This window comes from Phoxinus phoxinus (assembly GCF_949152265.1).
Source record: "Phoxinus phoxinus genome assembly, chromosome: 18".
In the NCBI taxonomy this organism is placed as follows: Eukaryota; Metazoa; Chordata; class Actinopteri; order Cypriniformes; family Leuciscidae; genus Phoxinus; species Phoxinus phoxinus.
Window position 1 is genome coordinate 15,734,378 of NC_136893.1, and position 27,429 is coordinate 15,761,806.

At 39.0% G+C, this 27,429-nt stretch overlaps 2 protein-coding genes across 15 annotated transcripts in view; one reads left to right on the top strand and one right to left on the bottom strand.

The window, feature by feature from the left end:
• megf6a (multiple EGF-like-domains 6a) overlaps window positions 1-12,187 on the top strand; it is a 99,069-nt gene extending 86,882 nt beyond the window's left edge. For both annotated transcript variants that reach the window (XM_079588568.1, XM_079588569.1), the window contains 3 exons: window positions 10,630-10,758; window positions 10,838-10,966; window positions 11,060-12,187. In XM_079588568.1, coding sequence (XP_079444694.1) covers window positions 10,630-10,758; window positions 10,838-10,966; window positions 11,060-11,106 — 305 coding nt within the window. In that variant the 3' untranslated portion in view covers window positions 11,107-12,187. The remainder of the gene's footprint in view (window positions 1-10,629; window positions 10,759-10,837; window positions 10,967-11,059) is intronic.
• A 263-nt stretch (window positions 12,188-12,450) lies between these two features.
• kcnab2b (potassium voltage-gated channel subfamily A regulatory beta subunit 2b) overlaps window positions 12,451-27,429 on the bottom strand; it is a 73,562-nt gene continuing 58,583 nt past the window's right edge. For 7 of the 13 annotated variants that reach the window (XM_079588578.1, XM_079588581.1, XM_079588579.1 and 4 more), the window contains 8 exons: window positions 26,632-26,675; window positions 26,307-26,393; window positions 20,076-20,161; window positions 19,601-19,721; window positions 19,425-19,519; window positions 17,642-17,762; window positions 15,856-15,944; window positions 12,451-15,257 (listed from right to left, as the gene is read on the bottom strand). In XM_079588578.1, coding sequence (XP_079444704.1) covers window positions 15,168-15,257; window positions 15,856-15,944; window positions 17,642-17,762; window positions 19,425-19,519; window positions 19,601-19,721; window positions 20,076-20,161; window positions 26,307-26,393; window positions 26,632-26,675 — 733 coding nt within the window. In that variant the 3' untranslated portion in view covers window positions 12,451-15,167. Of the gene's footprint in view, window positions 15,258-15,855; window positions 15,945-17,641; window positions 17,763-19,424; window positions 19,520-19,600; window positions 19,722-20,075; window positions 20,162-21,931; window positions 21,977-26,306; window positions 26,394-26,631; window positions 26,676-27,429 lie in introns of all 13 variants that reach the window. The other 6 variants (XM_079588588.1, XM_079588584.1, XM_079588582.1 and 3 more) reach the window with 2 other exon arrangements.

A 27,429-nucleotide genomic window follows, 5' to 3' on the forward strand; every position in this document is an offset into this window, starting at 1 on the left:
GTCCGAAAAACTTGGTCCATATATCAAACACGTTTGCATGTAATAATATGAAACTCGGTACACATATAGATTTAATCGGGCCGAACAACTTTCGTGCTCTAAGTTTTACGCCAGTCCAACAGGAAGTCGGCTATCATGGGCTGTATGAAAATGCAAGCCCCTGGAATTTGATATACTCCTCCAAGAAAAATTATCCTATCGCCACCAAACTCGGTCAGCATGAAGTCAAGACATTGAGGACGCTAAATTGCGGACGGATTTTTGATATCTCGAACGGTTTGGCCGTGGCGAGGAAACGAAGTTATGGCGAGAAAAGAAAAACACAATGTGTTATAACGTCTTCATACATTTATTGATCTTGATGAAACTTCAGCAGTGTGTTTGTTGTAAGAGGGCGATCACATGGATGAGACTATTGTGAGTCAAAGTTATAGCGCCACCAACTGGCAGCAGGAAGTGTATTACTTTCAAGATACTTTTGACTAAAGTGGGTGGGTTATTTTTACCTACAGTCACAAAACTCGGTCTCTATATTGTGCTTATCGATCCGGACAACTTTCTCATTTACAGTCATAAGCTCCGACCAACAGGAAGTCAGATATTTTGGTTTGAATGTGGTTTTGTCTCTCTCTGACAGAGTTCCCCCTGCCATTCTCTGTGTGTGTGTGTGTGTGTGTGTGTGTGTGTGTGTGTGTGTGTGGGGGGGGAGGGAGGGAGGGAGGGCACACACACAGACAGCCCCCCCTTTTCTGTGTGTGTTTGGAGGGGAGCAGAAAGACTCACACTGATGCAAGCTCTAAAGCAGACTTCTTCTCGACAGTCAAAGCGGGGTTACGTTATTGCCCGTCGTGCACAGGAACCCGAAAGGCAACGGGGTGGCGGCTTTTTATATATATATATATATATATATATATATATATATATATATATATATATTTATTATTATTTTACTACCTTTTGGGCACTTTTGGGGGCCTTAACGTGCTCAAAAACTCTTGAAACTTTGCACAAATGTCAGAACCCGCGGCCATTAGAGCCGCGCTGAAGCTGGGACCCGGGCGTGGCAGGGGGGCTCGGCAGCGCCCCCTGGAATGGGATTCAAAAACATGTCCATATATCAAACACGCTTGCATGTAATAATATGAAACTCGGTACACATGTAGATCTCATCGGGCCGAACAACTTTCGTGCTCTAAGTTTTACGCCAGTCCAACAGGAAGTCGGCTATTATGGGCTGTATGGAAACGCATGTTCTGGCATTTGAAACACTTCTCCCAGAGAATTCATCCGATGACCACGAAACTCGGTGTGCATGAAGTCAAGACATGGAGGATGCTAAATTGCGAGGGGATTTTTGATATCTCGAACGGTTTGGCCGTGGCGAGGAAACGAATTTATGGCGAATATTGGAAACAGGAAGTGTGTTATAACATCCTCATACATTAACTGATCTTGATGAAACTTCAGCAGTGTGTTCGCTGTAAGAAGCCGATCACATGGGTGTGACTATTGTGAGTCAAAGTTATAGCGCCACCAACTGGCAGCAGGAAGTGTGTCACTTTCAAAATGCTTTGAAATCACCCTCTTATTTTTACCGATTTGCTTCAAACTTCATCTGTATAATGTAAACACACGGCAGATGTGGACCTGTGAAAGGATTATTGATATCTTAAATACTGTTGCCATGGCAACGCATCAAACTTTAATATTCTTTTTTAAAGTTTTTGAGACTCTTAGCATACTTGAAATTGCATGAAACTCGACAGACACTTTACATTTATTGCCTAGTACACTTATGCAAAGTTTCAGAAACGGGTGTGGTAAGGGGCTCAGTAGCGCCACCTTTAGTCAAAAATGGGGTATTAGTTTTACCTACAGTAACAAAAATCGGTATTTATATTTATCTCCCCGAGCCGGACAACTTTCTAATTTACAGTCATTAGCTCCGACCAACAGGAAGTCAGATATTTTGGTTTGAATGTGATTTGATGGGAATTTTGCCAGTCTCTCTCAGTGTCTGTGTGTGTGAGAGAGGAGGGGGGCTTTAATTTAACCCTTTCTCTGCTGTGTGGGACTTCTCGGGCACTTTTGGGGCCCTTAACGTGCTTGAAAACTCTTGAAACTTTGCACACAGGTCAGAACCCCTGGCCATCAGGGCCGGGCTAAAGCTGGTACCTGGGCGTGGCATGGGGGCTCGACAGCGCCCCCTGGAATGGGATTCGAACACTTATTCATGCAAGCGTGTTTGATATATGGACAAGTATGAAACTCGGTACACATATAGATCTCATCGGGCCGAACAACTTTCGTGCTCTAAGTTTTACGCCAGTCCAACAGGAAGTCGGCTATTATGGGTTGTATGAAAACGCATGCCCCTGGAATTTGATATACTCCTCCAAGAAAAATTATCCTATTGCCACCAAACTCGGTCAGCATGAAGTAAAGACATTTAGGACGCTAAATTGCGGACGGATTTTTGATATCTCGAATGGTTTGGCCGTGGCGAGGAAACGAAGTTATGGCGAGAAAAGAAAAACACAATGTGTTATAACGTCTTCATACATTTATTGATCTTGATGAAACTTCAGCAGTGTGTTTGTTGTAATAGGGCGATCACATGGATGTGACTATTGTGAGTCAAAGTTATAGCGCCACCAACTGGTAGCAGGAAGTGTGTTACTTTCAAGATACTTTTGACTAAAGTGGTGGGGTTATTTTTACCTACAGTCACAAAACTCGGTCTGTATATTGTACTTATCGATCCGGACAACTTTCTCATTTACAGTCATTAGCTCCGACCAACAGGAAGTCAGATATTTTGGTTTGAATGTGGTTTTGTCTCTCTCTGACAGAGATCTCCCTGCCATTCTCTGTGTGTGTGTGTGTGTGTGTGTGTGTGTTGTGGGGGGGGGGGGGGCACACATACAGACAGCCCCCCCTTTTCTGTGTGTGTTTGGAGGGGAGCAGAAAGACTCACACTGATACAAGCTCTAAAGCAGACTTCTTCTCGACAGTCAAAGCGGGGTTACGTTATTGCCCGTCGTGCACAGGAACCCGAAAGGCAACGGGGTGGCGGCTTTTTTATATATATATATAAATAAATATAGCTGCAAGCAGCGATGGAGGGTCCAAGCCGGTGGCACCGCCACCTCGGTGCCTTTAGTGTAACTAAAGGCACCAGGGTGGCGGTGCCACCGGCTTGGGCCCGTAATCGCTGCTTGCAGCTATATTTATTTATATATATATATTTATTATTATTTTTCTTACGACTGTTCGGGCACTTTTGGGTCTCTTAACGTGCTCAAAAACTCTTGAAACTTTGCACACGGGTCAGAACCCGCGGCCATTAGAGCCGGACTGAAGCTGGTACCCGGGCGTGGCAGGGGGGCTCGACAGCGCCCCCTGGAACGCGGTCCGAAAACTTGGTCCATAAATCAAACACGCTTGCGTGTAATAATATGAAACTCGGTACACTTATAGATCTCATCGGTTCATATATCCTTTGTGCTCTGACTTTTTACCCCAGCCCAACAGGAAGTCGGCTATTTGGCGTAGTTTAAAAAACACATGCAATGGAATTTAAAATACTCCTCCTAGAAAATTCAACCAATCACCACGAAACTTGGTGTGCATGAAGTCAAGACATTGAGGATGAAAAATTGCCAGGGGAATTTTGATATCTCGAACGGTTTGGCCGTGGCGAGGAAACGAATTTATGGCGAATATTGGAAACAGGAAGTGTGTTATAACATCCTCATACATTAATTGATCTTGATGAAACTTCAGCAGTGTGTTCGCTGTAAGAGGCCGATCACATGGATGTGACTATTGTGAGTCAAAGTTATAGCGCCACCAACTGGCAGCAGGAAGTGTGTCACTTTCAAAATGCTTTAAAATCACCCTCTTATTTTTACCCGATTTGCTTCAAACTTTATGTGTATAATGTAAACACACGGCAGATGTAGACCTGTGAAAGGATTATTGATATCTTAAATACTGTTGCCATGGCAACGCAGCAAACTTTAATATTCTTTTTTAAAGTTTTTGAGACTCTTAGCATGCTTGAAATTGCATGAAACTCGACAGACACTTTACATTTATTGCCTAGTACACTTGTGCAAAGTTTCAGAAACGTGCGTGGTAAGGGGCTCAGTAGCGCCACCTTTAGTCAAAAATGGGGTATTAGTTTTACCTACAGTAACAAAAATCGGTATTTATATTTATCTCCCCGAGCCGGACAACTTTCTAATTTACAGTCATTAGCTCCGACCAACAGGAAGTCAGATATTTTGGTTTGAATGTGATTTGATGGGAATTTTGCCAGTCTCTCTCAGTGTCTGTGTGTGTGAGAGAGGAGGGGGGGCTTTATTTTAACCCTTTCTCTGCTGTGTGCGAATTCTCGGGCACTTTTGGGGCCCTTAACGTGCTCGAAAACTCTTGAAACTTTGCACACAGGTCAGAACCTGCGGCCATCAGGGCCGGGCTGAAGCTGGTACCCGGGCGTGGCAGGGGGGCTCAACAGCGCCCCCTTTAACGGGGTCCGAAAACTTGGTCCATATATCAAACTGAATATTGCATGAATTAGTATGAAACTCGGTACACATATATATCTCATCGGGCCGAACAACTTTCGTGCTCTAAGTTTTACGCCAGCCCAACAGGAAGTCGGCTATTATGGGTTGTATGAAAACGCACGCCCCTGGAATTTTATATACTCCTCCAAGAAATTTAATTTGATCTTCACCAAACTCGGTCAGCATGAAGTCAAGACATTGAGGACGCTAAATTGCGGACGGATTTTTGATATTTCGAATGGTTTGGCCGTGGCGACGAAACGAAGTTATTGCGAGAAAAGAAAAACACAATGTGTTATAACGTCTTCATACATTTATTGATCTTGATGAAACTTCAGCAGTGTGTTTGTTGTAAGAGGGCGATCACATGGATGTGACTATTGTGAGTCAAAGTTATAGCGCCACCAACTGGCAGCAGAAAGTGTGTTACTTTCAAGATACTTTTGACTAAAGTGGGGGGGTTATTTTTACCTACAGTCACAAAACTCGGTCTGTATATTATGCTTATCGATCCGGACAACTTTCTCATTTACAGTCATAAGCTCCGACCAACAGGAAGTCAGATATTTTGGTTTGAATGTGGTTTTGTCTCTCTCTGACAGAGTTCCCCCTGCCATTCTCTCTGAGTGTGTGTGTGTGTGTGTGTGGGGGGGGGGGGCTGTCTGTGTGTGTGCCCCCCCCCACACACACACACACACACACAGACAGCCCCCCCCCCCCCTTTTCTGTGTGTGTTTGGAGGGGAGCAGAAAGACTCACACTGATACAAGCTCTAAAGCAGACTTCTTCTCAACAGTCAAAGCGGGGTTACGTTATTGCCCGTCGTGCACAGGAACCCGAAAGGCAACGGGGTGGCGGCTTTATATATATATATATATATATATATGTATATATATATAAATAAATATAGCTGCAAGCAGCGATGGAGGGCCCAAGCCGGTGGCAGCGCCAGCCCGGTGCCTTTAGTGTAACTAAAGGCACCAGGGTGGCGGTGCCACCGGCTTGGGCCCGTAATCGCTGCTTGCAGCTATATTTATTTATATATATTTATTATTATTATTATTATTATTATTATTTTTCTTACGACTATTCGGGCACTTTTGGGTCTCTTAACGTACTCAAAAACTCTTGAAACTTTGCACAAATGTCAGAACCCGCGGCCATTAGAGCCGGACTGAAGCTGGTACCCGGGCGTTGCAGGGGGGCTCGACAGCGCCCCCTGGAACGCGGTCCGAAAACTTGGTCCATAAATCAAACACGCTTGCGTGTAATAATATGAAACTCGGTACACTTATAGATCTCATCGGTTCATATATCCTTCGTGCTCTGACTTTTTACCCCAGCCCAACAGGAAGTCGGCTATTTGGCGTAGTTTAAAAAACACATGCAATGGAATTTAAAATACTCCTCCTAGAAAATTCAACCAATCACCACGAAACTCGGTGTGCATGAAGTCAAGACATGGAGGATGAAAAATTGCCAGGGGATTTTTGATATCTCGAACGGTTTGGCCGTGGCGAGGAAACGAATTTATGGCGAATATTGGAAACAGGAAGTGTGTTATAACATCCTCATACATTAATTGATCTTGATGAAACTTCAGCAGTGTGTTTGTTGTAAGAGGCCGATCACATGGATGTGACTATTGTGAGTCAAAGTTATAGCGCCACCAACTGGCAGCAGGAAGTGTGTCACTTACGAAATGCTTTAAAATCACCCTCTTATTTTTACCCGATTTGCTTCAAACTTTATGTGTATAATGTAAACACACGGCAGATGTAGACCTGTGAAAGGATTATTGATATCTTAAATACTGTTGCCATGGCAACGCAGCAAACTTTAATATTCTTTTTTAAAGTTTTTGAGACTCTTAACATGCTTGAAATTGCATGAAACTCGACAGACACTTTACATTTATTGCCTAGTTCACTTGTGCAAAGTTTCAGAAACGGGCGTGGTAAGGGGCTCAGTAGCGCCACCTTTAGTCAAAAATGGGGTATTAGTTTTACCTACAGTAACAAAAATCGGTATTTATATTTATCTCCCCGAGCCGGACAACTTTCTAATTTACAGTCATTAGCTCCGACCAACAGGAAGTCAGATATTTTGGTTTGAATGTGATTTGATGGGAATTTTGCCAGTCTCTCTCAGTGTCTGTGTGTGTGAGAGAGGAGGGGGGCTTTATTTTAACCCTTTCTCTGCTGTGTGCAAATCTCGGGCACTTTTGGGGCCCTTAACGTGCTCGAAAACTCTTGAAACTTTGCACACAGGTCAGAACCTGCGGCCATCAGGGCCGGACTGAAGCTGGTACCCGGGCGTGGGGGGGGGGGGCTCGACAGCGCCCCCTGGAACGCGGTCCGAAAACTTGGTCCATAAATCAAACACGCTTGCGTGTAATAATATGAAACTCGGTACACTTATAGATCTCATCGGTTCATATATCCTTCGTGCTCTGACTTTTTACCCCAGCCCAACAGGAAGTCGGCTATTTGGCGTAGTTTAAAAAACACATGCAATGGAATTTAAAATACTCCTCCTAGAAAATTCAACCAATCACCACGAAACTCGGTGTGCATGAAGTCAAGACATGGAGGATGAAAAATTGCCAGGGGATTTTTGATATCTCGAACGGTTTGGCCGTGGCGAGGAAACGAATTTATGGCGAATATTGGAAACAGGAAGTGTGTTATAACATCCTCATACATTAATTGATCTTGATGAAACTTCAGCAGTGTGTTTGTTGTAAGAGGCCGATCACATGGATGTGACTATTGTGAGTCAAAGTTATAGCGCCACCAACTGGCAGCAGGAAGTGTGTCACTTACGAAATGCTTTAAAATCACCCTCTTATTTTTACCCGATTTGCTTCAAACTTTATGTGTATAATGTAAACACACGGCAGATGTAGACCTGTGAAAGGATTATTGATATCTTAAATACTGTTGCCATGGCAACGCAGCAAACTTTAATATTCTTTTTTAAAGTTTTTGAGACTCTTAACATGCTTGAAATTGCATGAAACTCGACAGACACTTTACATTTATTGCCTAGTTCACTTGTGCAAAGTTTCAGAAACGGGCGTGGTAAGGGGCTCAGTAGCGCCACCTTTAGTCAAAAATGGGGTATTAGTTTTACCTACAGTAACAAAAATCGGTATTTATATTTATCTCCCCGAGCCGGACAACTTTCTAATTTACAGTCATTAGCTCCGACCAACAGGAAGTCAGATATTTTGGTTTGAATGTGATTTGATGGGAATTTTGCCAGTCTCTCTCAGTGTCTGTGTGTGTGAGAGAGGAGGGGGGCTTTATTTTAACCCTTTCTCTGCTGTGTGCAAATCTCGGGCACTTTTGGGGCCCTTAACGTGCTCGAAAACTCTTGAAACTTTGCACACAGGTCAGAACCTGCGGCCATCAGGGCCGGACTGAAGCTGGTACCCGGGCGTGGGGGGGGGGGGCTCGACAGCGCCCCCTTGAACGTGGTCCGAAAACTTGGTCCATATATCAAACACGTTTGCATGTAATAATATAAAACTCGGTACACATATAGATTTAATCGGGCCGAACAACTTTCGTGCTCTAAGTTTTACGCCAGTCCAACAGGAAGTCGGCTATTATGGGTTGTTTAAAAACGAATCCCCCTGGAATTTTATATACTCCTCCTAGAAAATTCTTTCGATCGCCATCAAACTCAGTCAACATGAAGTCAAGACATGGAGGATGCTAAATTGCGGACGGATTTTTGATATCTCGAACGGTTTGGCCGTGGCGAGGAAACGAATTTATGGCGAGAAAAGAGAAACACGATGTGTTATAACGTCTTCATACATTTACTGATCTTGATGAAACTTCAGTAGCGTGTTTGTTGTAAGAGGCCGATCACATGGATGTAACTAATGTGAGTCAAAGTTATAGCGCCACCAACTGGCAGCAGGAAGTGTGTTACTTTCAAGATGCTTTTGACTAAAGTGGGGGGGTTATTTTTACCTACAGTCACAAAACTCGGTATGTATATTGTGCTTATCGAGCCAGACAACTTTCTCATTTACAGTCATTAGCTCCGACCAACAGGAAGTCAGATATTTTGGTTTGAATGTGGTTTTGTCTCTCTCCGACAGAGTTCCCCCTGCTATTCTGTGTGTGTGTGTGTGTGTGTGTGTGTGTGTGTGTGTGTGTGTGCGTGTGTCTGTCTGTCTGACACCCCCCCCCCCCCCCCCGGGTGTGTCTGTGTGGGGAGGGGAGGGAGGGCACACACACTGACAGCCCCCCTGTCTCTGTGTGTGTGGGGAGGGGGGCAGAAAGACTCTATTAAAAATAGGTATATTGTGCCATCTAGTGTTTTATACTATGTATACATGTGTTTTTTCTTTTAAACAAGTGTTTTAAAGTACAGTAATTTTAATGAATATATATACCACACTTCATATGAATTTTTGGTCTTGTGTACTTACAATGGCTGCTGATTTCATGTGTCCGTTACCGTTAAGTCCATGAGACTGTAGGGTGTCTAATTTTTCATTTTAGGTTTCAGAAGGGTGTTCACGCATACTTTGTGGTTGATATGTGCCCTCGATGCGCACTTTTGCAGAACCCACACTGATGCAAGCTCTAAAGCAGACTTCTTCTCGACAGTCAAAGCGGAGTTACGTTATTGCCCGTTGTGCACAGGAACCCTAAAGGCACCGGGGTGGCGGCTTTTTATATATATATAAATAAATATAGCTGCAAGCAGCGATGGAGGGCCCAAGCCGGTGGCACCGCCACCTCGGTGCCTTTAGTGCAACTAAAGGCACCGGGGTGGCGGTGCCACCGGCTTGGGCCCGTAATCGCTGCTTGCAGCTATATTTATTTATATATATATTTTAAAATTGAATTTATTCCTGTTATGGCAATGTTTTAGCATTATTACTCGTCACATGATACTTCAGAAATCATTCTAATATGCTGATTTGCTGCATTTATTTATATTTTTGAGGAAACTGTGAGAAGTTTTTTTTTTTTTTCGGGATTCTTTGAGGAAGAGAATGTTCAAAAAAACTAATTTATTTGAATACTGAAACTTGTAATGCGTGTGTGTGTATATATTCAAGCCAACATAAACATGTTGGGTTTCCATGTTTTTATGGGGACTTTCCACAGACATAACTTTCTGCATTTTTACATTTTCAAAAACACAAAAACAACAACATCAAAATGTCTTCACAAGGATAAGGATTTTGGATATTGCCAACTTTGTGGGGACATTTTGTCCCCATAATGTAGAGTATACCAGGACCATTAACTAATGTTAACAGATTGATCTTAAAAGTTTATTAGTTACCATTAACTACTAAATTCTGCTAAAGTATTTTCATTGTTAGTTCATGTTGACTAAGGGGCAGTTCACACCACACCGGTTTCAATAAAAACAGAAAACCTTTTATGCATTTTTGCCATTCATTTACACAACAATGTTGTTTTGGGGGCCTACAAATTTGAACTTTTTTCACTGTAAAAAGAAAGTTGCTGCCTTGAAATTTTAAGTACAATCAACTTGGATGTTTAAGTCATTTCAATAATTAAATTAAATTACATTAAACTGACTTTAAAAAATTGTTGAATCTTGTTCAAAAAAAGTTGCAAATTGCTAAAGCACTGTAAAAACACATGTTGTCATTACTTATTCATCATATTATTGTTTACAGTGTTGAAAACAGGTTTAAAAGTGCACGTTTTTTAACCATTATCGTCTCCGTGTAAACTACAAAAACATGAATTTGTGAAAATAATCTGTGACGTCATTCGCATGTGTATTACGTGTTCAGTCTATAGACATGTAGTGAAAGTGACATCGCCACCTACTGGCCTGTTATGCATAATACAGCGTTTTTCTTGGATCCGTGTGAACGGGGATTGTTTTGACCGTGTTTTTCACGTACATACAACAACGTTAAGGAAAAACGTTTCTATTTTAAGTACATCGTTGTCTGGTAAACTTACCCTAATGTAGTTACCTAATGTTAACAAATGAAACCTCATTGTGAAGGATTACCATTATTTCAAACTGTATGTTTCAGAGTGTGAGCCTGGAACATTTGGGCGTAATTGTGTCCACAAATGTGACTGTGATGGAGACACACCATGTGACCCTGTCAGTGGCAGGTGTCTGTGTCCACCTGGGAAAATGGGATCTCGCTGTGATATAGGTGAGTCTTCCACCAAATGTCTTGGAATTTGACTTTTTTTTTGTCAGTCATTCAGTCACATATTTATAATTCACATCAGACTGTGGGGTAAATCGATTTGGGTCTGACTGCTCAGAGAGATGTGAATGTCACAACGGAGGCCAGTGCAATCCACGCAATGGGCGCTGCACCTGTCTGAACAGATGGGTCGGACCGAGCTGTCAAGAGGGTAATTTCACTATTGGTCATTCACAATAACCTTCACATTTACAGTAACAGTTATTTCAAAGAATAACTTTCCTGTATCATTTGTTAATAACAGGGCTCACATCCAGTAGCAGCAACAAAAGGAAGGACTCGTCAATATAGCAATCTCACCTTTTAAATTTTTTTTATTTTTTTTTTACCTAGTTCAGTAACAGACACGGACAGTGTCAATGACTGTAAACTGACCTGCCTTGACTTTTAGCCTTGTAGCATTTTTTTTTTTTAAAGATCTTTGAACACAAAAGTCCACCAAACGATCAGATGACTCTGACAAGGACAAACTCTTGTGGCAATTGAGATACAGACTTCCATTAGTTAGTTAATAAATTATAAACTTTCTCATGGAAAAGTGGACATCAAGTCCAACATGACTTCCATCTGGATGAGGACATCCGGAAGTTTTGTTCAGCATCAGTTCTGCTCAGGGAGATCGAGCTTCTAGAAGACTTTAGTTAGTTCAAATCAAGGCCTTCGGGTTCACCTGAAACTGAATCCCAGTGTCACTCTAACACCACAAACAAAGGCACCATTTATTTACCCTCATTACATGGTTTGATATCCATTTAACTCCTGATTTTGTCTTGAGTGAACATTTTTGCAATTGTTTTAAGATACTTTGAGTAAAACGCATGTTAAAGGTATCTTACATCATTCATAATTAACATTTTCAAGTAATAACTTCTTTAAGAATTTAGGTAGAATTTTGCACAAAATCGAGTTAAATATATTACTATGGTGTATAATATTTGGGTGTTGACATTGTCTATATTCAAAACTTTGAACTTTTTCAAATCATATAAAAATATGAAACTGGAGTGATTTTTTACCTGTGTACATATACTGAAAGAATGTAAGTTTTTTTTTTATGTGAATGCTTCTGTACAATTTTATTTGAAAGAAAACTGTACTGTAAACCTTATCCTTATATGATTTGTTTCATCCTTGTAGGTTTTTTGCAAGATTTATTTTTGTATAGTATAATATCGAACTACACCATGTGCATTTGTGATGTGTGAATTAAATTTTTACTTCAGACTATATGAACTCAAGGAAATGTATATTTCAATATTTCTGCAGCTAAGTCAGGGCCAAAGATAGCACTTAAATTCTTCTGTTTTCGGCCATGGTCATTGCTTTTTCTGGAAGCTTTTATTTATTTATTCGGGATTAAACATCTTTTGTTATGTTGTGCTTGGTGGACTTTAAGGGTTTAATAGACAAAAAACTAAAAATCATAAAGAATATTGGCATAATTTTGCAATTTGCACATCACTTAACTATTCTTTAGACTTGCAAAAGGCATGCATTGAACTGGTACTGGTCTTTACGCTTTTTACTGTTTTTCAGAACAAATTGATTGTTTCCCATAAAAAAAAACAAGGAAAAGTTATATCAAATAACACACATTTAGACACAAAAATTGCAAAGACTAAATTAAATAATTTTCAGAATTATTTAATTTCATCGTTTGAAGCTGTACATATTTTTCTTCAAGCACAATGTCAAGCAATAATTGCCAATGAAAAAATAAAGGCAAATGTGATTATGGTCATTAAAATCAGTATAGCATATAGAATCAGATTATATACATGTTATCAAACCATTCCATTATGTATCTACAGAGATCACCATAACTTAATGCATTTCTTTAACAGTAATGGTCAGTTAATAATTATCAGAATACTAGGTTATACCAAAAACAGTCTATTCATATCAAATAAGCTTGAAAACACTTCAGATTTCATGTAGAGAACAGTTTCTGTATATACAGTTTCTCCTGACAATATTTTTCAAATAATTTTACAGCAAAGTATTCAGCTGGGGCTCTTTCTACAACAACCTACCCTTGCAGGGGAAAAAAACTTAAATATTAGGCTGTTATATTTGTGTACACCAACCATTTCTCATTCAGGGACATTTATCCTCCACATGACGAAACTGGTACATGTGGTGCGATTTTTACCATCTAATTACTGACAACAACAGTAATGACTTCCTGAGCGAGTACCGAAAAGTACCTCTAACATTTCATATGATAGATGCAGCCTCACTCGACATACAAAAATAAACAAATATACGAACATTTACAATGAGCCTCCGCTAATGGCAACTGAAGCAATGCTCTCACTTCTATCAAAGCCTTCTTTGGTTAAAGTGCTACTTCAAAAGCCTCACGGAGATAGTAAAGTAAGCATGTTTGACTCAGCATTTCCGCACTTACGACTCAATGTAGCTCAATCAACAATCAAAACCCTTAAGTTGCATTACATTCCAACTACAGGTCAACACGTTCATACTCAGCCAAGCATAATCATTGTTCTACACTAAAATATAGGCCATTATTAAAATTCATTACTGTACATGCAGCCAATATCGAGACTCTTTGAAGATTATAGGCTAAATTTAGTAAAAAGTCCCTTCATATTGGAACGAGTCAGAATAATTTGAACTGCCTTGATATGATGTAAATTCATTTAGGCATTTATATTAGGCTATTATAAGTTAATAATTACGATAACATTTTTTATCGATTAGGCTACTCTATATCACCCTCAGTTAATGCTCACCATTTACCACTGATGGTTTTAAAATGCCATAATGCACTAGATAGCCTAGTTGGTACAGATAAAACATGCTAAATAAATGGTTGCAACACTGAATATTTAGCATTGGTACTGAATAAGGCATATAATCTAGTATTCTCAGACAAATTAGCAATGTCCTAATTTGCTTAATCAATTTGAAAATGTCTGAGTAATTGAAAATGTTTCATAAAATAATGTTTCATGGAGAACATGTGCGAAACAAATTACACTATTGTAAGCTACTGATTTTTTCCCTTTTTTTCCGATGGAGTAGCTAATGTAAATTTTACTTAAAATGTGGAGTGATGTGTTCCTGGCCAGTAGAGGACGCCATTGGCCAAAAACAAACGTAGTAAGACCCATTCTACACAAGGACAAACAAACAACATGAAAAACGAAAAGGTGAAATTTTCATAAAGCTGTTAAATGACAACCAAACCACCTAATTCCTTCAAATTTCTTTAGACAGTCTTGTGTGGATACTGACTGACAGAAAGAAGAAGAAAAAAACATACAGTGCGCTCAAACTGGTTCTAATAATTGAGCATCCATTAAAATTAAATAAATAGGAACAGAGATTCCCACATTCAACGACTGAAAATACACATCATTAAGGCAATGCATCAAACACTGAATACAGATGACACGAGTACCAAATAATAACATTTTAAAACAAAAGTCACATGACCATACACAGGCGTTTGGAGGAAACAGACATTTCTTTGGTTTTAGCAAGACAAAGCTGTGACATGAGCACACAGTCCACCACTCAACTACTGTCTACACTGTATAAGGACATTTGTCTTCTAGAAAAGCTCTTGAAAGTAAAAAAAAAAAAAAAAAAACTATGGGTTTACGAACACTTTCAGATATTGCACATTTGTTGAGGCCTGTTTTTGATTAATATTTCTGATAGTCTCACAACCCAAAGCTAATATTTGTTTACCTACAGTATTATATATATATAACTCTATAATGACTATCCCTTTCTAGAACTAAAAAGCAACCAGAAATGATATAGCCTGTAGTATAAATTAGGTCTTGTAAACAATCACATATTGCTATCAATTCAGTGATGTTTCCATATAAAACTAGAGATGAGAAACTTCAAATGCCTTTAGTTTGTTCAGTCATGTACTGTAATTGCTAGTGCTTCATCAGTTTCATTACTTCCTGTTAGGTTATGCAAATGTATGTTTTCCAAAATGTAGGGAAAAAGCACTGGCCAGTGGATCTCATGCATTTCTAGAATAAGTACAAACTCTGGATCCCTAATACTGCACTTAGTGTTTACTACAAGGGGACAAAGGGAAGGAGGAAGCGAGCCAGTGTGCTTGATCTCAGTGGTTTCTTGGTGGTTGGATCGGCGTTCTGCTTATTGAGTATGTGAGCATGCTTCCCTTCTGCCCGTGCGGCTCTTGGCCTCCTCTCAGGCTAATGTCGGCAGACTCCATCATGTAGTGTGCGAGTTGTTGTCTCCTGCAGGACCCGTGACGGTGCTGGTCCCATGTGCCAATGTTTAATTCAGTCAAAGCTCAGAGAAAGAAGCAGGTCGACACAGTGTCACTGACCTTCCTTTTAGGACCGGTAGTCCTTTTTACTGTAGGGCTTGTTGCCTAAGATACTGTCCACTTCATGTACAATTGATGATGACAATTTTGGAAGAACCTGAAAGAATGTTGGATTGAAGTTTGTGTTTTTCAATGTTACAAATTGCCTGCCCATAACCGGAGACTTATGAAGTCCATAAAATATATATATATATTTACCAGCCATGAAACGGATTAATTCTTATTAAAAGTTACAAAAATTATTCAGTCAAGAACAACAAGTGATTGTCCTTTGATTTTTGTTGTTTGATAAACACTAAAAACACAGTAAGCAGCAGGAATATTTAGGCTGCTGTCACTTTTAAGAGCTAATGCACGGATCCAATATACTGTTACACATGCGTTTTCTATCTCAATTGTTTACATTCAGTTAAGACATAACTGTCTATGTTTACAGGGATACTTGCCAAGATGAGCATTATGACAATTTAGTTTGAATATGTCTGTTCAACCGCAAGACGACGTGTTATGCATTCTTTCAGTTATATAGTGTAATATTTCAGAATGTCTAGTGTGAACAGTGAAATCTCATAAAAAAATTCAAAGCTGTAGGGTGTTTCAGAATTATGTAACGCTCATTTTCACAGCTTGTTGCGTCATATTGTTCTTGTGCCATTCTTTCTGTTGGTGTATGTATCCTGCTGTCAGCGTCTCACCTGAATGGCTCCTATGTTCTCCATCAGCTGATCAGTGCTGGACGCCCCCAGCAGAACACAGCTCACACCCTCATTCCTCAGACACCACGCTAGAGACAGACCAAAGCACAGACACTCAAAACACTCGACGGCAAGATTCTAGACCTGCAAATCTGGAAATGTGAAAGCCATTCGAAAGCTCAACAAGAAATCTGGCCTCGGGTAACAGAGCTAAATCTAGATGCTGGATTCTCTAAGGAGAGTTGAAAGCAATTCAGGCCTGTGTGCTTTTTATATAATCAATAATGTCAGAACACTGAACAGAAGAAAGCCAGAGGTAGGTGTACTTGACAGTGCTAACGTGTGGGCATTAAGCTTGCACTACCGCTGAAGCAGGTGCATTTTAGGCTATACAAATAAACTTGATTTTTTTTCTATTTTAAACAAGCGACACAGAAGGGAAGCTTATTTTAGGCTCTAACTATTAAACTCACTTATTTAATGCATGTTCCTCGTGTTATTGTATTTTCTTCCCAACGTTTTTTAATGTTGAATGTCCTGTTTTACACAGTAACATTAAAGAAGTAAAATAAGCTTAATATTAACTCAAAAGTTTTAACAAAACATTCACAGATTGCAGAAAGCAACATCGCACATGACACCATAAGAACAGACGCACAATGAATACAAGACAGATCACATCAAGTGCCAAGCAATGCATATCTGGTCTGTAGTTCCCAGTCAGCACTAACCTACTGAACCCCAGCTGTTACAGTATAACATGTACAGTATAAATGATTATTGTGAAATACAAGCAACAAGACCTGAAGCTACACAGGCAAAGCCTAATCTAAAATGTTGCGATTATATATGCTTTTTCTGCTTCGATTAGCTGCTTGTTTTATTTGCTTAATGTGCTTTACACAGCAACTGCTGGACATCATTTGTTGTTCCTATCAAACAAACACTGACCTCTGTGCTTTTGGGACGGTTTAGCGTTAAGTTACTCTCACCTAGCCACACTTTTGATTTGTAGTGTGGTGCATAACATAGATTATTCTGGGCAGGAACAGACCAATTAGACAGGAAGAGCCTGAACAACATGTAATACAAACAACCAACTGGTAAACCCACATTAACACATTGAAAAAGATGTAGTGCTTTAAAGTTTAAACAAAACTTTGAATATATTTTAAGACCTGTAGCCACGGAACAAGTAAAGTTCAGCAAATCCAGATCATGTCAATGGAAAAAAGATGATTTTTGCCTTAATAATAATGCAGTTACCAGCAGTAGCTAACAGGGCCATCAGCCAATCATGTCCCCTCGCTTTAGGGGACTAAATGACTAAATGCTAAAGCATCTGATTGGTTCATAGTAATGTTCAGGAATTGTGTAATTGTGTAAGGGGCCGTTTACATAACACCGTTTTTACTAAAAACAGAAATCTTTTAAGTTTTTGAAAACGATACCGTTATCATTTCCGTGAAAACTACAAAAATGCGAATTTGTGAAGAAAGGGACGTCATGCACATGTGTATTACGTGTTCAGTCTATAGGCGCGTAGTGTTTCTTTACAAAGTGACATCGCCACCTACTGGCCAGGCAGCAGAATACAGCGTTTTTAGTCGTTTTCGCGGATCTGAGTGAACGCACATTTAACAGACAAGACTGTCCAACACGTTACCCAAGACAAGACACAGGACAGAAGCAGCAGACGGGAACAGACAGCCTGTCCTGAGCTCCAGGCAGGCAGACAGACAGACAGACAGAAAGAGAGAGAGCAGCAAGGCCTGGGCAGTATTACCGATGGCCAGCTGGGGCAGCGTGCAGCCCAGCCGCTCCGCAATGGCCTGCAACTCTTTCAGCTTCGCCTGCTGACGGCGGCCTTCCTCACTCAGGATCTTGTCCTTCAACCACTGGTAGCCCTGTTTCAAACAGACAGCACACCTGCTCAGAGAGCCACACGTCACCGGCCACAGGAATAGCCAGTGGATATTCATTTTGTTTGTGAAGTGATGATGGAATGGATAATATCTGCATACATAGCCACAGGAACATGTTTTATGAGAGGGTGCTGATGGGACGGTGGGGTTTGGAGGGTATTTTACTCTCACCAGCTGGTGAACATTATACTTCTCAAACTCTTCCTCAACTTGCTCAATACTGACACAAGAAATAGGACAAGGCTATGGTATTGTAAACAAATTAATAATTAGTTTTGTGTAATTGTGTAATTACATAATTTATGCTACTTGTTTAATGTGCTTTTGACCGGTAGCAAGTCTTACCATATTTAAGTACAGTGTTCTTGCACCTACTGTATGTATTACACTAGAGTGCCATTGGTGGTTCATTATTTATTCATTCTCGTCTAAAAAAATAAAAAAAGATTTTTCGAAAAAACGTCTAGGCTACTACCGTTCAAATGTTTGGGGTCAGTAAGATTTCTCTTCTGCTCACATAAGTCTCTTTTGCTCACCAAGGCTGCATTTATTTGATCAAAAATATAGTATAACACTAATATTGTAAAATATGTGTACAATTTAAAATAACTTTTCTCTTTGAATACATTTTAAAATGTAATTTATTATTTTGATGTCAACGCTGAATTTTCAGCATTATTACTCCAGTCTCCAGTCACATGATTCTTATTCTGTTATGATGATTTGCTGCTCAAGAAACATTTCTTATTATTATCAATGTTAAAAACAGTTGTGCTGAAAACAGTTATTCTTTAAAGAATCCAAAGTTGAAAAGAACATTTTGAAATATTTTTGAAAAAGAAATCATTTGTACCATTATGAATGCCTTTACTGTACTTTTGATCAATTTAATGCATTCTTGCTCTTACTAACTCCAAACTTTTTTCCATAAAATGGTGAACATGTCCTCTAAATAAAGCTCCAAGCTTCAAGCTTTATGGTTTTGGAATGACATGCGGGTGAGTATTAATAATAGCAGAATTACTATTTTAGGGAGAATCCTTGACGTTTCAACTTATCCACAAGTAGGTTCTGAACCGTCTTAAAAAAATATGCATGTTAACTTTTGTATTTGTGAATATCTTTTAAATATTGATTTTACAGTTTTGTTATGATTATTCTTTGTTTTATTCATTTTGCTGCTTCAAATACTTCAACACTTATTAATAATCATGTTAAACATGTATTATCACGGCAATTATGTATATTTACTCATTTCCAAGTGTACATCACGTGAACCTGTTAGGGATGTGTTATGGTCTACTCATTTCTGTAGGTATTCTTATCCATACAATGCCATGTACAGTAAATAACATCACAAATGTTTCGACAATCAAAAACACTCAATGGCTATGTGTATAGATATATAAGGAAAGGCACCATATCACAGCACAGAAAAGAGAACAAAACAGTGTTTATACATTCATCCACATGCATGTGTGGCCGATGAATTGGAGCACTTCACAATCCCGTAAAGTGATAGACATAAAACAAAAGCGCAAGCAAGGTCTTCACATTTAAAGCACACACAGTCACCAATGAAGACAACAACAGTCAGGACAGACTGAGAGGAGGGCTGAGAGGTAACTCATAGCCGAGGAATACCTTGAGAGAGGCTCTGGAATGAGTAGGCACACCGCTGTCATACTTCCCTGAGATGATCCCACAGGCCAGCGGAGACCACGTCATGGCACCCACACCTGCACAAACACCATTGTGACATCGTACTATGAACCAGCAACTGTGTTAAAATGACTTTTCTCTAGAAAAAACACACTCGCCTATCTTATGGAAGAGTTCAGGCAGCTGAACTTCCACTTTCTCTCTCTGGAACATGTGATATTCAGCCTGCTCACAGACAGGCGGGATCAGGTTAAACTGTCTCGCCACTGAGTACGCCTCCTGAAAAAACATACAATAATATTGTCAAATAAAATAAAAATGGTTTCAAAGTAAATCCTACACCAATTTCTTTTTACAGTGCATTACCCAAACATAAAAGAGCAACAAACAAACAAACAAATTTATTAAAATGAGAGCAGAATTTAAGTTTGTAGGCAAGTATGTAATGGTCGAATTATATTAATTTTTCAATTAAAGCATGATGAATGCTTGCCAACATAATGCTTATGTAAAAAACACTTCAATGACAGCTACTGAGAGGCTGAAACAACATGAATACTTAAATGTATTCTCATGAAAACTGAAAATGCTTTATTTTTAATGCCAGAAACAATTCACTGTTTTCAAACCCACCATAATCTCCATGGAGCTCCAGCGGGAAGTACCCCAATACATGGCCATTCCCTGGTTAATCACATGGGTCATTGCTCGAACCGTCTCTGCCAATCAAAACATTAACAATCAGAGTCCAGTTAACACTCAGACCTTGAGGGACCGAGGAACAAAATCAGATGCGGACGGGATGAGAGAGAGTAAGACGACTGCAATACACCTAGCCATTAAAAAACTAAGTCGGATATAACGGTAAAGTAATGGAAGTGGAGCAGAAGCAGATTCTGAAGAAAGCTAAGAGCAACAAAGGCCATTTATCATATTTTCTTTATACAAAGTGGCAGGGCATTAAAAAGGCCCGAAGGTTATGCATGTTATAGTAACTCCACTCAAAGAGCTTCTTAGTGGGTGGAAAATAAATCAGAGTACGACTCCACAAGACTGCATTTCATTGACATTTAGCAGAGGAGCAATTTTCCATGGTCCAGCCTACAATCTACTACATGTCATATTATTATACACTGCATGAACATACACCCTATTATGAGAAAGGAACCAGATACCATGGATACAAAAAAACTATATGAAATCAAGCTGCCAAGTACTATGGAGGTGTCACACCGTGGGTCATTACATTAAACATTGAAGTAGTTCCACCCAAACATTCATTTACATAAAAGTAGCAGTCATAGTCTCCATCCTGCAAAATTAGAACCTTGAAAAATGTCTTGATTAGCAACATTTTCAAGGATTCCAAAAAATGTGCCTGAAAAGGTAATGTTTGTTTACAGTTCTTTTTTAAGTATATATTTTTTTATTTACAAAGCAGTGTAAATGTATGGCCAGTTATTTTTTGAAAACAGACCCACATTAGATGACAATATTTGCAAACTTTAAATTACAAAGTTAATGATTTGGCCACACCACAGGAAATTCCCACATATTAACATACATTTAAATAAATAAAATAACATATTCAAATAGGTAATTTTATGCTATGGTAAATCATCCAAATATTTATTATTATTATTTATTAAGTCACTACAGGCAGGAAAAGACAGAATTCACAAACCTCTCGTAAATCAAGCAATTTTCCAATCTGTACTAACAAACTAGACTAACGTATTCACATGGTAGCATATAATTTACCAGTTTAAACTGGGTTCTGCTGAGCAGATTTGATCTTTTTCAAGATTTGTGAATAATATCACCATCAACAATTATTAGACAAACAGAGAAAATATCAAAACAGACAGAAAACAAAGACAGACACATGCAAAGAACAGAGCAGCTTTACTTGCAGTAATGAAATATTCACATGCGGGGAAGCTAAGGACACTGCAGGCAATCATCTTGCAAAAAAATATTTTTAATTGGTTTTAGGAAAATCTGAACATTAGGCTATAGCATAGTATAAGTATAAGCAGGTTTTTTTAATGTCTGACAGTATTTATTTATTATTATTTATTTAAAAAAACAAAAAACAAGCGAAGCCCAAAAAATGATCCGCTTAGCACCTACATTAGTGAATTTCTAAGAAAAATAATAAATGGAAAAGATTTTAAAATGGAATGAAAATGCATGGTAAACATCCACCAAAAAGGTTTGAATAAAAAAAAAAGGAAAAACAATAATCACGGGTCAGTAAGATGCAATGGCCTTCTCCAAATTTCACTTGCAAGATGGACAGGAGAGTCAAAGAAATCAATCATTCTACGGCATACCAGGTTTTTATAGGAAATTCTGGAAATCGTCAGCATTTTATGGACACGGTCAGGTTTCTCACACCGGGAAAAGAGGGCAAACTATCACAAATCAAAGCCATAAAATGCTTTTGGAGACAGGAGGTCAAAACTCTCACTGAGGGTACCATGTACCTTCTATGATGAATGTTCTGGATTTTGAAGTGTTAAATGGATCTCCTGGTGATAAACAAACAAACAAAAGACTGTGAAAAGAGGTTTACCAGGCAGCAAATGGAATGAAATCTCTGAAGGAAAAAAAAGCAGCAGAACTGGACCAGGGGAGGGATTCTGACAAATCCCAGCGTTATGGGACCACGCTTGAAGTCACGAGGTGTGTGTGTGCACGAGCATTCATGTCTACATGACCATGACCTCAGAAGCATCAGGCTCAGTCTCTGCCACTGATCATTCTATCCACACACTCCTCACAGCTCTACAGCATGGCATTGTCACAGTATTAAGTTAAGCTCAATTAACAGCATTTGTAAGATGTTGTTTAGCACAAAGTTTCATTTCGACTTAAAAAAAAAAAAAAGAGGTTATAGTGAGGAAGTTACAATGGATGTGATTTTGTGGAAATGGAAATCGATTTGACAGCACTATTATAAGAGCACTTAGATAAATTCCTTCTTTAAACTGTATTGTTTAAGTTGTTTTAATCATCATTTTTGGGAGTATTTTATGTGTTTTAATTCAACCCTTATGCGTCACTTCTTACCATGTATTGAACAGAGCTGAACATGTATTGAACCAGTATTATCCCACCGTTTTTATGAGAAGAGAATTAACAGCCAATCAGGATTGAGGTGACAAAATCATACTGGTCATTGATAGAATCTCCATGCTATAGTGCTGTGAATATGCTACAAGGAACCTAAGATCTTTTAAGTCATGCTGCTTTGGTTGTTTAGCTCTATAGCCCTTTCTATTATGAAAGATGTACATGTACTAGTCCATTTAATGCTTTTGTAAAACTCTCAAAAGCAAGACCATGCACTCTTACTTGACTAAATAACTTCACTCAACCATTAACTGCATAATGGATGCAACTGCTGTGATGCAAACTTGAATCTTCTTGGCAGCTAAGGAAGGGTGGGCTGGCATATATCCTGGGTTGTCTTTTTTATGGTAAATATTAAGATAGATAGATAGATCTTTAATGTGGCTGGTTTACATAGATACTTTTTCCATTCCACTACGCTACTTTTTCAATATAAACGCGCTAGATGGACAAGTTTGACTGATGCGCTCACATCCATACTTTTGCAGCGTCTCAGGTATGACATGCCACTCAAAAATGTAAAAAATATAAGTTAAACTTTTAAAAAACAACAACAGATCTTTAGACTTTAAAAAAGTATCTTTTTTTTTCACTTCACGGATCTGCGTCTCACATTTTTAACCACAAAAACGCGTTTTGTGTGACTGGTGCATTATGTGCATTATTATTTTAGTGTTGTTATTAAGCAGACAGTTTGCCATGTACATTGAGTTTAACACCAATAACAGCAAGCCAAGAGGTTTCAACTGAGCTCAAGGCCGTACTGGTCTTTTTATTTAAAGAAATTCAATACTTAAAGGGGTCATGACATGGTTTTTTTTATTTTATTATTATGTTCCCTTAGGTGCAATTATAGTATTACTATAGTTTTTTTTACAAAAAACTTTTAAAATGTAGTGATTTATGACCTTTTCCCACCCTGTTTCTCATCCTCTGATTCAAACAGTCTGTTTGGGGGGTGTTTCCCCTTTAAGAGTTCAGTGTTAACGCCCACTGATATGATTGGCTAACGTCAGTGCCTGTGCATCAATTATTAACGCCCCCAGCCAGAACATTTGCGGATTCGGCGCAACTGTTTATTAGCGGGTGATGCATGCGAAGCGATGGCTCTTGCAATGATAAAACCTTATTATGTTTGAGCCGGAATCAGAGGAAAATGAACCATCACCACAACAACGAAGACTGGATCAGCTCGTGTCCACGTGGAAAGTGAAACTATTTTGAATTAATTAAAAAAAATTAACCCGAGACACTTGAAAACGGATTATTGTTGCATAATTATCCTATAGCTTAATTTGCTAACAGTTTAACATTATTTAACTAATCACATGTAGGCCTACTAGAAAGGCGACATATTTTCAAGATTCTCTTATACAAATCTGTTTATATTAGCCATGGTAAAAAGTAAGTTTGTGTCGTCGTTGTTGAGCCCAGAATAGTCGGCACGGACTTATCTTTGAGCAACAGTTTTCTGGCAAAGCCAAGCATCATATTGGGATTTTTTCCTCAAAACAGTCATCCTTAAATGTATAGAACAAACGCTTAAACTAACACTGCCGTGACTGGGACATCCACAAAAAATAAAGTGCATCCATTTTTCCCTGAGGACTGGATCTTTCAGCGTATTTAAAAAGTAGTTTAAAGTTTTAAATACATTACTTACAGTTTGCGTCGTCGATGTTGAGCCCAGAATAGTAGGTACGGACTTATCTTTGAGCAACAGTTTTCTGGCAAAGCTCAAAACAGTCATCCTTCAAATGTACAGAACAAACGCTTAAACTAACACTGCCGTGACTGAGACGTCCGCAAAAAATAAAGTGCATCCATTTTTCCCTGACGACTGGATCCTTCGCAGCGTATTCAAAGATGTTGTTTGTCCACAGCCAGGAACAGCACATCTGCGTGGCATCGTAATTTCCCTGTACACAGACCCACTCGCTGTCCGTCGACTGAACACTTGTGAGGCGCGCAGCGCGCGGGCGCGACAACGATACGAAATGAGCGTAGTTGCCTTGCGCTTAAAGCGTAACTGTCTTCTGCTGGAGGCGGTCATTATGCAAACGCTGGTACGTCACTTCGTACCGTGACGTCACTTCTTACCATGGATCCAGAACGAGCTGTATTTAGAGCTTGATTAAATAAATGATTCGTTTATAATGGGGAGGACGTCTTAAGCTATGAAACTTGCAGGACGTTTAAATGGTACAAAGACCTCTTATATGCCAAAAGATCAAGGCAAATTTGGTTTCTCATGTCATGACCCCTTTAAAGGATTAAAAGGGATGTAAGGGAAATAAGAACGGTAAAATAAGTTCTGTCTAATTGTAGCCTTGTTGAGAAGTAATCCATATAAACACTTTGCAAATAATATTCTATTTAAAAATATGCACACATTCACTCTTATTTGTATCTCTAATGCAAAAAAATGCTTCTTGTCTTGTCACATTCAGCTATGAATGACATGGATCATGTAAATACCGTAATAGCATATTTTCAATTCAAATTTGTTGAGTTCACATTACTGGATATTACTGTCAGTCTCTGAACATGTCTATTGTAAAACAGTTGTAAAATATTAAATATTTAGCTACTTGCACCTTACCACGCACTCTTTCAATGCAAAAACTAGTGTTGCATTGGAATTTGCACTCGTCTTTAGTGAGCAGATCAACTTCTTTGATCTGATACTGTAGGCCATCATTTTGACATTGACGAGCACTGTTGGACCACTGAGGCAGACCAGCCTAACAATCTAGCTTTTTAAACTGTTTGTCTTCCTAACAACAAAAAGAGCGGGCGTAATGGAGTGCAGCAGGGCAGCATTAAGAATATCAAATATTGGGGTTGAAGATGTAAGGGCCATTTCTAAAAAAAAAAAAGGGAGGTGGGGTCCTATGGTAGTTGCGGCCCTGACTGAACACCACATTATACACTTATACAGTATATACTATACACTTACATTATGTTCTTGTTCCGTCTATGTACGTTCTCAAAGCATATTTCATCTGCTCAGTTCATCTCAATGGTATGACCCATTTTAGTAGCGATAAATGTTTAGTAACTAAATGACACTTTAAAATCAGCCAGTAAATATGAAGTTACATATTCATGAGGATACATTAAACTGAAGTCGCCTCATGAGTTTATAACGTGTTTATAGCTGTTACATTCAACTAATAAAAAAAATATATACTGCACTTTTCTGGTGTTGTTTTAATTACATTTTTAACAATCATATATAGTAATAATAAATCAATATTATTATTATTATTATTGGTTGGTGTATTCTACAGCCCTTCAAACTTCTCAACACGCAGTCCCCCTCATATCGTTTTTAATAAATGCACAAATCATAAAAAAGAATAACACTATCTGTCCCTAAATTCTGATTGGATGGGCATGGGCAAGGCAGACATTTGGGAGGGCTCAGCCCTAGATCCGGCCCTGTTGACAGCACACATAGAGAACATGCTCCATTATAGACAATCAATTATTCTGTGTGATGTTGTAGTTTATTTCAAAATGAATGGGATGATTAGACCATTTTTTTTTATTCTCCGCCATTGGTCTCAATGTGTTTGATCTCTATTTTGTGAGTTGAGAGCTGTGTAACGGGTCTGACATAGTCCCATGCTTCAGTGCAAAGCAGTTAAGTGAGCTATTCCATTGCTGGTAGTCAAAGACGCAAAAACTCATCAAGCCCAGCATCTCATCAAGCACACCTACCTTCCATTGGCGTGTTGGGGTCGGGTCTGTTAGCAAACACTACGTCCACATACTCTAACTGAAGTCTCTCCAGTGACGCCCTTAGACCTGAAGGTCAGAAAAACAAAAGTACTGTTAAAAACTGTATTCTACATTTCCCTATCTTTACGTTTGGTGCTGCTACTGGCATACACTTTATACACTGCAGCTTTAAATTAGTACTGTACAAATCCTTAAGGAATGAAGAACTTTAAGGGTTTGAAACATGGCATTGTTTGACCAAATTTCAGGCCCCAAACTATTTGACATCAGGATATAAGATGCAATCATTTCTAACACAACTTACCCTCTATTATGTGTTTTCTGGACAAGCCTCTCTCTGTTTCTGCTCTAAAAAACATACAAAGATGTCGCATATTTACAGTAAGTACATCCAGGAAATAGGGTCAATGTGATTTTGTCATGTACAGTATGACATATTCCTGGATCATCATATTTTGTTGATCCTAGAACAACATTCCTGTCTGAAAATTTTGTCCTAACCATATCCCTACCCCTAACCTAACCCTACCCATATGTTATCCCAATGATCATCAAATCTGATTGGTCGATTGGAATGTTTTTCCAGGAACATGTACTTGGTGAAATCACGTTCACCCAGTGGGTATACAGTAGAAAGTCTACCCGTTAAAACAGCTGGTTTTGTGATTTTGTGGTTACAACCAATGCCACTGAAAACCAAAGTGACATTTCAGAGAAAAACACATTGAAATAGCTAACTGCATAATTCTGCACACCCTTTTATAATTGGATATGTGGCTGTGTTGAGAATTAACTATTCATCAAGCTTTACACTGTCTTCACCTGAAGTGACTGATTAAGTCCAAATCACAAAACCAGCTGTTTTAACAGGGGTGTGTAGACTTTTTTTTACATCCACTGTACATACAGTATTTAAGTATTATTAAAGTTGCTTACTGAATGTGTTTTTAAAGTCAGCATGAAATAAAAACACCCTATCTATTATCTAATTTCTTGTCTAACATCAAAATGTTAACTCCATCTTCCAGTGAAACGACAGACTTCTCAAAGGTGATGTATGCCAGACTTCTGCAATCATTAAGTCTGCTTAAACCCGTCCCTT